We start from the raw sequence: 12,836 nt of genomic DNA on the forward strand, positions 1-12,836 counted from the left end.
ACAGACGCCATAGATGGCGACCATGGAGTGACTGCACACAAACTGAGAGCTACAGGTATAACAAGGAAATTAGGCAAATGGATCTTTAACGTTGACAGATGGAACACAAAGAGTGATAGTAAACAGAGCAAAATCCAACATTAGTGAAGTGAAAAGCTCAGTCCAAGCGCCTTCATTTTGTCTTATCGTCAGAGCAAACATGATTGAAACTAGTCACCACAGTTTCACAACATTATCTGCAAATACCAAAATCAGTATGAAAATTACCTTGGTAGAAGAGACGAAAATATTACACGAAGATATATGCAAGGCTTTAAAGTGGGCAGTGGTGACAAGTTCGAAATGCTTAGATATGGAAAGAATGATCTCAAAAGAGACCAAGATGATCACTAAATAGAACGAAAGGAACATGTCAAAGAACACAAGGAAAAATGCTACGACCAAGAAAATGATAGAGATGGATAATAAAGACTTTCAAAATAAAGGAAATAATGCCAGCATTGGCACTTTTTTCAACTCTCTTGGGCTCTTTTGCTTGGAGTATTGTTCAGTGTTGACACCTCCATTCAGGGCAAAAGAGATATCAGAGCTACAACAGATTCAAAGAACATTTATGGCCACATAGAGCCACTTAAATTACTAGACTGCCTCAGACTTCTAAATATGTACTCGCTGGAGTGAAGGACAGAGAGATGTATGACATGGTGCTCAGTTCACTCAGTGTGGTCGGTCATCTGTTGTTTTTAGATGGACTTTTTTTTATCATGTCAGTGTTTTCTTGCAATTTGTTGTGTAACAGAATGGAATGTTTTAAAAAAGAACAGCTTGTGTGTGTGTGTGTGTGTGTGTGTGTGTGTGTGTGTGTGTGTGTGTGTGTGTGTGTGTGTGTGTGCGTGTGTGTGTGTGTGTGTGAGTGTGTGTTTCAAGTGCGGTAGAGTGGCTAGTGAAACTCACACAGCAATGGGTAGGAGGACACACTGTTCTGAATGGTTTTCTCGATTCAAAGCAGGATGAACGTCAGCTGAGGATAATGAACGCTCTGGTCGTCCATCAACGACAAAAACCGACGCCAACATTAGAAAAATGAGGAAGGCAATTGAGGAAAATCGTCATCAGAGTCTCCAGGACGTTGTAAGAGCTGTGGGAAATTCTTATGGGTCGTATCAAAGTATTTTGACTGAAAATTTGAAAATCAGGCTGCGAAATTCGCTCATTTTCCAACTCAAGACCAGAAAGACCATTGCTTTCTGACCACAATCATGGAGGTCATTCCAGACCCTTCTTACTCCCCAGATCAACCTCGCTGCGACTTTTTTCTCTTACCAAAAATAAAACTGGCACTCAAGGGATGGTGTTTTAACGAGGAGGAGATTCAAGTAGAATCACAGGTCGTGCTAAATGCCATTAGGAGAGAAGAGTTCCAGAAATGTTTTGAGAAGTGGGAGATGTGCTGGAATTAGTGTATAGCCTCACAATTCAGTACTTCCAGGGAGATATTTTTTTTTTGCTGCAATCCAGGAACTTTTCAATAAAACTTCATACATGGAAAGTAGTTGAGGACCAAACCTGCATACTGCCATAACATACTGCAGTGACAGATGTGGAATAGTGTGTAAAACAATCCCAGTTAAAAGCAGGGTCACCGTGGACACAATAAGAGAACACTGTATTAACATACGTAGCCCCAGACTCTTTAACATCTTACCAGAAGCTATCAGAAACAATCCTGGAACAAGTGCAGAAGTCTTCAAGAGGAAACTAGACGATTTCTTCTGCCAAGTGCGGGATCAACCAGACTTATGGCTATATGGGCTCAGCAGGCTGCCAGCTGGAACAGCCTCGTTGACCAGGCAAGCACCAGGCAAGCCGGGCTGTGAGAGTAGAAAAACTTGAAACCCATCCAAGATACATCCCTGGTGATACTTCTTGTGGGTCGCCAGTCCAAACCCGCACAACCCCTGAGACTTGCAACATTACAATATGTATAACCACACATCACAAGTTTTTCTAGAGATGTGATCTTTGAACGAAACCTCTTCAGTACAAGTTAATGGGGTTTAAATCCTATCGACTATACTAGAGATATTAAGGTTTCCACATGACCTTTCACACCAACAGATAAAAATACTTTAGTCACTGAATAGGCATTATATATATATATATATATATATATATATATATATATATATATATATATATATATATATATATATATATATATATATAATATAAAACAATCTATTGCAATGTCATAAGACCCCAATGGAAATAAGTCACTCTGACTTTTTTGGGTTATCCCAGGTTCTCTACACATATGCTGCTATGTATGATACAAAATAATCTATGTAACTGTGTGTATACCTGAATAAACTTACTAGTTAAAAAGCGTCCTTGGCATGTTAAAATTACGAAGACACTTTGCTACTGTGCGACTTCGTGATATATATTGTGTGGCCTCGTGACATACTCGTATGTGTGACCTCGTGACATACTCGTATGTGTGACCTCGTGACATACTCGTATGTGTGACCTCGTGACATACTCGTATGTCTGGCCTCGTGACATACTCGTATGTGTGACCTCGTGACATACTCGTATGTGTGGCCTCGTGACATACTCGTATGTGTGACCTCGTGACACTGGCGCACCACACTGCAAATTAAATAAATTTTCCAAAGACTAGAATATTTATTATTGTATTATCTGCCTGTCTTACAGCTTCGCTCACGCATATTTCAAACATTCTGGTGTTCTCAATCGCATCTGAAACAAACATCGGAAATAAGAAACTCTTCAGCCTAGATGTGACATCCCTATATACTAAAGTTCCCTCAGCACAAATGATCAATCTCCTACGATGGAAAATTGACCACACCCTCGACCTCCCCATTTCAACTGTGTTAATTTTACCTGTTTCTCATTTGAAAATTCTTTCAACAGACTTTCCGTCTACCGAGGGTTCACCACTAAGTTCACCTCTGCATGGAACATCTTGAAGCTGAGAGATTCTTCCTCTATCATACCTTCCTCTGTCGCCTGGCTCCGTTAGGGTGATGACATTCTTGTCATAACTCCCATAGGATTCGACGTCTCCGCCGCCCCAACACAAGCTTAGTAGGTCGCGCAGTCTATCTGGCTCACCCTCGAAGAGTAAGTCGACGGTACTCTACCTTTCCTCGATGTTGTACTCCATCCATCTGACCATGAATACGTATCAAAATCTACCGCACACCTGCCAGTACGATCTTCCTCTACTGCTAACACTAGGAGCAGTAGAGGAACCATATCTGCAGTAATGAGTTTCTTGAGGAAGAATGCTCATTCCTAAAACAGATATTTTCTTGCAGCAGGCCCAAGCTAGGGAGGTCTTTCTCGAATCCAACCCCTTCTCAGTTAAATATTTGTCAAATCTGTTATCTGACTCTTCACTTCACTACCATCGTTAGACATATACACGTCCTCTATCCCCAGGTAGATCTGTTTATGGCCTGACAAAGCCCACTGTGTGGGCGAAACGATGTCAATAACGAATCGAATTATACTGCCTTTGTTTTAGCCATCATGTCGGTATTTAAATGCTGTTTCCCTTTATCTGCTGACACTGTTACCAGTGACCAGCTGTTCACAAATAACCCACAAATTGAAGACAAGTCTTGTGAAGATATTTCGTTGGCTGCACTTGGCACCACCTGGCACCACCTGGCTACCTCCCCTATACCAACTGACGCGCGTATTAAGCCTGTAAGAAGAAAACTGAAATATATATATATATATATATATATATATATATATATATATATATATATATATATATATATATATATATATATATATATATCCTAGTTTTTCACATATATAAAAAACACATTCTTCATGCAAAAAAAATGCTCTATTGCGACAGATGTCCTTGACTCTGTCAGTCAATATTGCAACAAGTAACCACGATGCACGTACGTCAGTAGCAAGCTGTGACAGATTCTGCCCATCAATGCCTGGTAGCCACTCACTGCAAACACATTTCACCAGCTGTTCCTGGCTCAGTCCTCAAGTAGTACACACCGGTGGTAATGTGATAATGGTTTATGATACAGACAAGTTGTGAAGACACATGTGCAACAGTTAGGTATCTTTATTCCGAAACGTATCGCCTACACAGTAGGCTTCTTCAGTCGAATATAAATGAGGCAACAGAAGTAGAGATGTAAAGAACGAGGATGATGGACTTAATACATCGTCTTCACATCTCCACAATTTCTGCTGGCTCCTCTGCATTCGACTAATGAAACCCACTGTGTAGGCGAAACGTTTGTTGCATGTGATACGTCTTCTCAACTAGTCAGTAGGCAGGTAAAACCGGACAATAGTCATCCCAATTAATAAATACCGTTTTCTCTCTAGTGTTAGCGAGGAGCCTGGAAGAGCGGGTACAGTTAACTACATCAACCAATATTCATTCTGAGGGTGACTGTGCTGTGTGGCAGGCAGCATGCAACGAGAGGGTAAAGAATACTGTGACGCAGAGAGAAAGGAAGAGAGAAGAGGAAGAGGGAGGAAGGGTGTGCGGCGGTCCCAAGTATGGTGGGGGTCTGGGAGACCAGACAAGCACGGAGAGTGAGGGGAGTGCTGAGAGGGAAGTGCTGAGAGGGGAGTGCTGAGAGGGGAGTGGGCAGACGGAAGACACGACGCACGCATGGGGAGAGAGACGCACTGGGGCGAGGCTGGGGCGGGCGTGGGCGTGGGCGTGTGCTTGCCGTGGGTGTGGCAGTCGACAGGGACATGAGGGTATGGACCGCAGGTACCCGCGGTCCACCTACACTCTTCGACTTGCCTGGTTGAGGCAGCTCCGGGGCCGGTGTTGATGTTGGGTCTCCTGGGAGCAAGGGAGAGGAGAGAGGGAGAGGAGAGAGGGAGAGGAGAGAGGGAGAGGAGAGAGGGAGAGGAGAGAGGAAGAGGAGAGAGGGAGAGGAAGAGGAGAGAGGGAGAAGAGAGAAAGAGAGAGGGAGAGGGGTAAGGGAGAGAAGGAGAGAAGTGAGGGAGAGAAGGAGAGGGGTGAGGGAGAGGGGTGAGGGAGAGGGGTGAGGGAGAGAAGGAGAGGGGAGAGGGGTAAGGGAGAGAGGGGTGAGGGAGAGAGGGGTAAGGGAAGGGGGGGACGGGTTTAAGTAGTGTGTTAAACGTTAGAGATTAAACAAAATCAGAGTAAACGAGAGGAAAAAGAGGAAATGGGAGGTGGGGAGGAAAAGAAACAGATGATTAGAGGGAAGAGAGAAAAGAACAAAACAAGGAAGGAGAGGGAGAAGACAAGGAAGCGAGATACGAGAAGGAAAACAGGGGAGTGGGTAGGAGAGAGAAAGCAGGAAGGGAAGGCGGAAAAAGAAGGGGAAACAAAGCAAGCGAAGGGGAAATAAGCGGAAGAGAGGGAATAGGAAGGAAGAGAGGGGAAGAAATAAAAATAAGTAACACCACAATCCCAGAGTAAATTACAAATGTAAACAATTGATAATAGAGAAAAGTGTACATAGAGAGAGAGAGAGAGAGAGAGAGAGAGAGAGAGAGAGAGAGAGAGAGAGAGAGAGAGAGAGAGAGAGAGAGAGAGAGACAGAGGTAGTAGTAAGAAGGTAATGAAGAAATAAAGACGTGATGAAGGGAAACGAAGCGTTAGAAAAGAGGAAGTAGAGGGACAGTAGAGGTTAAAGAAGTGTGAGTTAGTGTATCGAGTTAGTGTACAGTGTCAAGTGTTGAGGGAACAGTGAGAGGGGGAAGGGAAAAGTTAGAGGAAGGGGAGAGAGAGAGGGTGTAAGGGGTAGGGAAGGTCAGTAAAGAAAAGGGGGAAAGAAAAAAAATCTCACTGTAATTAGGACGTTAGTAATTAAACTTGTCAACAACAGTAGCATCACAAAGTTGAAACTCGTCAACAGTTCACTACAACTCACAGGCATCTATCATCAACAGATTCAAAGAAAAATCACTGTTATAATAGGGTCAAAAAATTTACTTAAAATTCAACTGAATTTATTCATCACGTTGCGTCACTTGTCTGTTTCACTGAATATATCATGGGAAGTCATCCGGCAGTCTGAGTGATATTAGTTGTAAGACTGTACAAGTTAAACATTAGTTGCCTTATACACACACCAGATACAAGCTCTAGTTCTCCAAGCACTGATACATCACTCATACAGACACCAGTCTGTCAAACACTGATACATCACTCATACAGACACCAGTCTGTCAAACACTGATACATCACTCATACAGACACCAGTCTGTCAAACACTGATACATCACTCATACAGACACCAGTCTGTCAAACACTGATACATCACTCATACAGACACCAGTTTGCAGACACCAGTCTGTAGACACCAGTCTGTAGACACCAGTCTGCCAAACACTGATACATCACTCATACAGACACCAGTCTGTCAAACACTGATACATCACTCATGCAGACACCAGTCTGTAGACACCAGTCTGCCAAACACTGATACATCACTCATACAGACACCAGTCTGTAGACACCAGTCTGTAGACACCAGTCTGCCAAACACTGATACATCACTCATACAGACACCAGTCTGTAGACACCAGTCTGCCAAACACTGATACATCACTCATGCAGACACCAGTCTGTAGACACCAGAAACACCACCACTCATACAGACACCAGTCTGTAGACACCAACACTGATACATCACTCATACAGACACCAGTCTGTAGACACCAGTCTGTAGACACCAGTCTGCCAAACACTGATACATCACTCATACAGACACCAGTCTGTAGACACCAGTCTGTAGACACCAGTCTGCCAAACACTGATACATCACTCATACAGACACCAGTCTGTAGACACCAGTCTGTAGACACCAGTCTGTCAAACACTGATACATCACTCATGCAGACACCAGTCTGTAGACACCAGTCTGTAGACACCAGTCTGCCAAACACTGATACATCACTCATACAGACACCAGTCTGTAGACACCAGTCTGCCAAACACTGATACATCACTCATACAGACACCAGTCTGTAGACACCAGTCTGCCAAACACTGATACATCACTCATACAGACACCAGTCTGTAGACACCAGTCTGCCAAACACTGATACATCACTCATACAGACACCAGTCTGTAGACACCAGTCTGTCAAACACTGATACACCACTCATACAGACACCAGTCTGTAGACACCAGTCTGTCAAACACTGATACACCACTCATACAGACACCAGTCTGTAGACACCAGTCTGTAGACACCAGTCTGTAGACACCAGTCTGTCAAACACTGATACACCACTCATACAGACACCAGTCTGTAGACACCAGTCTGTAGACACCAGTCTGTCAAACACTGATACACCACTCATACAGACACCAGTCTGTAGACACCAGTCTGTAGACACCAGTCTGTCAAACACTGATACATCACTCATGCAGACACCAGTCTGTTAAACACTGATTCACCACTCATACAGAAACCAGTCTGTCAAACACTGATACACCACTCCTACAGACAGCAGCACTAGTCAGTCTTGCAGAGCACACACACAGCCTCAACAATGACTTACAGGCATCAACATAATTATCCTCTAATGCCACTTTTAACGTCGTGAGTCACAAATCACTCCTAATGTAATAATCACTAGTTATATAGACTTAACGTTAACTAGGCCATATTAAGAGCTATATATAAGCTATATAAAGACTTTCTTCCCTGACATTTAATGAGCTGTCAAAACCTTTATAACTGGAATGTCAGTCAAAGGGATAAATAAGAGTTTAAGTTCATTAACGTGCTTGAAGGAGGGAGGGGGAGGCCTTGATCCCGGTGAAGGGCTCTTGATCCAGAAAAGATGGAGCCACCCTCCTCTTCCTCTTCCCTGGATCAAACGTGATTACCTCCTACTGTCCACGTGCCTTACTGGTCCTTCACGAAATTAAAAGCAATTTGTTTGGAGGAGTTTACATCAACTTTATTTAATGGTCCGTTACTAGAGGTAATTAAATAGTTAAAACAGCCACGACTAATTATACAACATTTATGTTAATGAGGGAGAAAGGGGATGGTCTGATCACGGGTAATTAACCCTGCTGAAGACAAGACACGCACTGACACACTGCTGTAGACACACAACATATCGCGTCATGACTGATCAAGATTTTAACAGGTCGAGACGCTGTCTCACTTAAAACGTTGTATTGCAGAGCGTTCTTCAGTGTGATTGGTCAGTGCAATAGTTTGTTACAGAAACTCTCTTGTAAGTTAAAGTGATCCCGGTCACCTGGTCTCACTAGCTTTGTTATTGCAATGCTGGTGGGGAGACAAGTTGTACAGCATCAGTTGTGGAAACGTTTCGCTCTGCTCTCATCAAGTTCTACAGAGAGCGAAATGTTGTCTCCAAAACAGAAGCTTTTTCTATACTTTGTCTCGTCATCCTGGAAAACACGTCATTTCACCTAGAGTATTGTGTGCTAGTGGTGATAGAGACACAGTCTCTATTACCACTATTAAACGCAATTGAAAATTGAAAATTGGGTTGGGCAAGTATATTGTTAGTGGGATGGCTTGTGAAGGACGTGCCTAGTATGGGCCAATAGGACTGCTGCAGTGTTCCTCCTTTATGTTCGTATGAATGACTGCGTCCCCGAGTCAGTTCACTCATTCAACACTTACACCACGCTCTCAACACACTCACCACGCTCTCAACACTCTCACCACGCTCTCAACACTTTCATCACGCTCTCAACACTCTCACCACGCCCTCAACACCTTTCCTCGACTCTTTAAATGTAGTGTTTGCCAGTGTTTATAACTCACAAGAGTCCCTCTCCCACCTTCCTCGTCCACAGGTGAAAACTACCTCTAGGCTCGGAAAATATGTATGTCTTCTCATGGTCACCCCATCCAGTCGCTCGGAGGAATTCTTTGCGATGTAAATTATTTGTGGAGGGTGTTCCGGGGATGAACGCCCCCGCGGCCCAGTCCATGACGAGGCCTCCTGGTGGGTCAGGATCTGATCAACCAGGTTGTTCCTGCTGGCCGCACGCAATCCAATGCACGAACTACAGCCGGGCTGGCCAGATACTGATTTTGGGTATCTATCCAGTTCCATCTTGAAGACTACCAGGGGTCAATGGGTAATCCACCTTATGTATGCTGGGAGGTTGTTGGACAGTCTTGGGCCACTGACACTTACTGTGTTTACTCTTAGTGTACTCAGGTCACCCCTGCTTTTCATTAGGTGGGATGTTACACCATCTGCCGAGTCTTTTGCTTCCGTAGGTAATGATATGTATGTGTAGATTTAGGACCAGTCCCTCTAGGGTTTTTCAGGTGTAAATTATAATATATCCTTCTCGACTGTCGCCCAAGGAGTACATCACTGTCTTGGTATTCCTTGTTTTGAAGGTTCTCATTTTCCACTGCATAATTTTCTTCGCCCTTGTCATATTAACAGTGTTGTGATCCTTGAAGGTGAGATCCTGTAACATTATCACTCCAAGTCCTTCACATCAGGTTATCACTCTACTGTGTACTTAGAATTTATTTTATACTCCGTTCTAGATTTTAATTACTTAAGTTTTCTGTATATATATATATATATATATATATATATATATATATATATATATATATATATATATATATATATATATATATATATATATACAGTACTCGTCATGGCATTACGTCGGGTGAGCGCCCCGGCATAATGCCATGACGAAAATCAAAGGCCTACCATACAGGGGGGGTCTTTTTTAGTCAGTGCATTCTGCTTGGTAGCAGCCATTAGCATGATGTCACGGCCTTTCATCACACTTCACAGTGACTTCTCATTGCTCACGTGGGTGCCGTGGTGAGAGGAAGTGTTGCACTGTTGTCTCTCATCCGCCCCATCTTTTTGCTGGTGTTCCGTTTGGTTTAGGAGCTATACATGTTTGATTATGGGTAAAAGGAAGTCTTTAGCATCTGAAACTATAGCTCAAATCATAGGGCTTCACAAAGCTGGGCACCAGACGAAAGAAATAGTTTACCTGGAGTTTACCTGGAGAGAGTTCCGGGGGTCAACGCCCCCGCGGCCCGGTCTGTGACCAGACCTCCTGGTGGATCAGAGCCTGATCAACCAGGCTGTTGCTGCTGGCTGCACGCAAACCAACGTACGAGCCACAGCCCGGCTGATCAGGAACTGACTTTAGGTGCTTGTCCAGTGCCAGCTTGAAGACTGCCAGGGGTCTGTTGGTAATCCCCCTTATGTGTGCTGGGAGGCAGTTGAACAGTCTCGGGCCCCTGACACTTATTGTATGGTCTCTTAACGTGCTAGTGACTCCCCTGCTTTTCATTGGGGGGATGGTGCATCGTCTGCCAAGTCTTTTGCTTTCGTAGTGAGTGATTTTCGTGTGCAAGTTCGGTACTAGTCCCTCTAGGATTTTCCAGGTGTATATAATCATGTATCTCTCCCTCCTGCGTTCCAGGGAATACAGGTTTAGGAACCTCAAGCGCTCCCAGTAATTGAGGTGTTTTATCTCCGTTATGCGCGCCGTGAAAGTTCTCTGTACATTTTCTAGGTCGGCAATTTCACCTGCCTTGAAAGGTGCTGTTAGTGTGCAGCAATATTCCAGCCTAGATAGAACAAGTGACCTGAAGAGTGTCATCACGGGCTTGGCCTCCCTAGTTTTGAAGGTTCTCATTATAGTGGAGAATGTTGGTGTGTGTGAGCGTTCAGTGAGGAGCTGGGTGCAGCGTTTCAAGGCTGGTGGCGGTGTCGAGTTAGTTTCTGCCAAACCTTGACCTGGCCCCTTGAAGACGTCTGTTCGTACCTTAACTGTGTTAAAGAAGTAGTTAGGGAGTGCCACTCAGTGCCAGACATGAAGTAGCAGATAGTGCCAGACATGAAGTAGCACTCAGTGCCAGGCATGAGGTTGCTTCAGTGCCAGACATGAGGTTGCACTGAGTGCCAGACATGAGGTATCACTTAGAGCCAGACATGAGGTTGCACTGAGTGCCAGACATGAGGTATCACTTAGTGCAAGACATGAGGTTGCACTCAGTGCCAGACATGAAGTTGGACTCAATGCCACACATGAGTTTGTACTGAATGCCAGACATGATGCTGCACTGAGTGCCAGACGTGAGATAGCACTCAGACATGAGGGAGCACTTAGTGCGAGACAAAATGCTGCACTGTGTGCCAGACATGAGGGAGCACTGTGTGCCAGACATGAGGGAGCACTGTGTGCCAGACATGAGGGAGCACTGAGTGCCAGACATGAGGGAGCACTGTGTGCCAGACATGAGGGAGCACTGTGTGCCAGACATGAGGGAGCACTGAGTGCCAGACATGAGGGAGCACTGTGTGCCAGACATGAGGGAGCACTGTGTGCCAGACATGAGGGAGCACTGTGTGCCAGACATGAGGGAGCACTGTGTGCCAGACATGAGGGAGCACTGTGTGCCAGACATGAGGGAGCACTGTGTGCCAGACATGAGGGAGCACTGTGTGCCAGACATGAGGGAGCACTGTGTGCCAGACATGAGGGAGCACTGAGTGCCAGACATGAGGGAGCACTGTGTGCCAGACATGAGGGAGCACTGTGTGCCAGACATGAGGGAGCACTGTGTGCCAGACATGAGGGAGCACTGTGTGCCAGACATGAGGGAGCACTGTGTGCCAGACATGAGGGAGCACTGTGTGCCAGACATGAGGGAGCACTGTGTGCCAGACATGAGGGAGCACTGTGTGCCAGACATGAGGGAGCACTGTGTGCCAGACATGAGGGAGCACTGTGTGCCAGACATGAGGGAGCACTGTGTGCCAGACATGAGGGAGCACTGTGTGCCAGACATGAGGGAGCACTGTGTGCCAGACATGAGGGAGCACTGTGTGCCAGACATGAGGGAGCACTGTGTGCCAGACATGAGGGAGCACTGTGTGCCAGACATGAGGGAGCACTGTGTGCCAGACATGAGGGAGCACTGTGTGCCAGACATGAGTGGTAGCTGCAACTCAGGATAACAATATAATACAACATTAATTATGGCAATCCGTCATTCTCTTTGTTCTTCTCCCTTCCTCACTTCATCTCACTCCCTCTCTCTCACCTTCTCCCTTACTCTCTTCTGTGAAAAAAATTTACAAACGTTAGTCTCTTCTACTGCGCCTTATTCGTCATTCCTGAATTATTGTACAGTATATGAAAAAAAGAGAACCTTTAAGCTTAACTCGAATGAAAATGCCCAAGAGCTAGAGCCTCAAAAAATGAAAATTCCCCCAGTTTGGGCCAGGAGCTAGATTTCTGCCCTCACCAACACTCCCCTTCGTCAGTGCCTTCATCAGGCGTGGAGTGCTCCTCCGTCAGGGGCGGTGGATGGGTGACCATAAGTGAGACAACAGTGACCGCTGCTTCATCTTCTTCCTTAGATCACGCTTGAAACACAAGTATATCCACACTCACATACTTGCCCTGTAACACTCCTTATTACGCAGTGCATACACTAGGCAGGTTGTTTACCTCCCTAGCATCCAGGATTTTTATTTACGTTAAGAAATCAAAAGAGTAACACTCCTGAACTTGCACACTCGCAACACTATCCACACTAGACGCCTGGATATTCACGTACGTGCACCTCTGGGTTTCTTTATCCACACCTCCTGCATCACTTACACCTTCCATCCTCACACCAACTTAGAAAGCCCAATAATATTCTTTTATATATGCAACCCGAAAGGTTCGTATAAGAATATGCTTTCATTCTCCTATATATGCCAGACTCGCTTATCCATCAACTTATACTCGCTTTAAGCTCACATATATACCCAGCTATGTATTGTATAC

General features: G+C 44.9%; 1 protein-coding gene across 10 annotated transcripts in view; it reads right to left on the minus strand.

The window, feature by feature from the left end:
* LOC128691929 (SPARC-related modular calcium-binding protein 1) overlaps positions 1-12,836 on the minus strand; it is a 741,978-nt gene that overhangs the window by 419,180 nt on the left and 309,962 nt on the right. For 6 of the 10 annotated variants that reach the window (XM_070080108.1, XM_070080089.1, XM_053780916.2 and 3 more), the window contains one exon: positions 4,709-4,870. The exons of 1 other annotated variant lie outside the window; for it this stretch is intronic. In XM_070080108.1, coding sequence (XP_069936209.1) covers positions 4,709-4,870 — 162 coding nt within the window. The remainder of the gene's footprint in view (positions 1-4,708; positions 4,871-12,836) is intronic. 3 more of the 10 variants (XM_070080123.1, XM_070080097.1, XM_070080119.1) reach the window with 3 other exon arrangements.

This window comes from Cherax quadricarinatus, chromosome 6 (assembly GCF_038502225.1).
Source record: "Cherax quadricarinatus isolate ZL_2023a chromosome 6, ASM3850222v1, whole genome shotgun sequence".
In the NCBI taxonomy this organism is placed as follows: Eukaryota; Metazoa; Arthropoda; class Malacostraca; order Decapoda; family Parastacidae; genus Cherax; species Cherax quadricarinatus.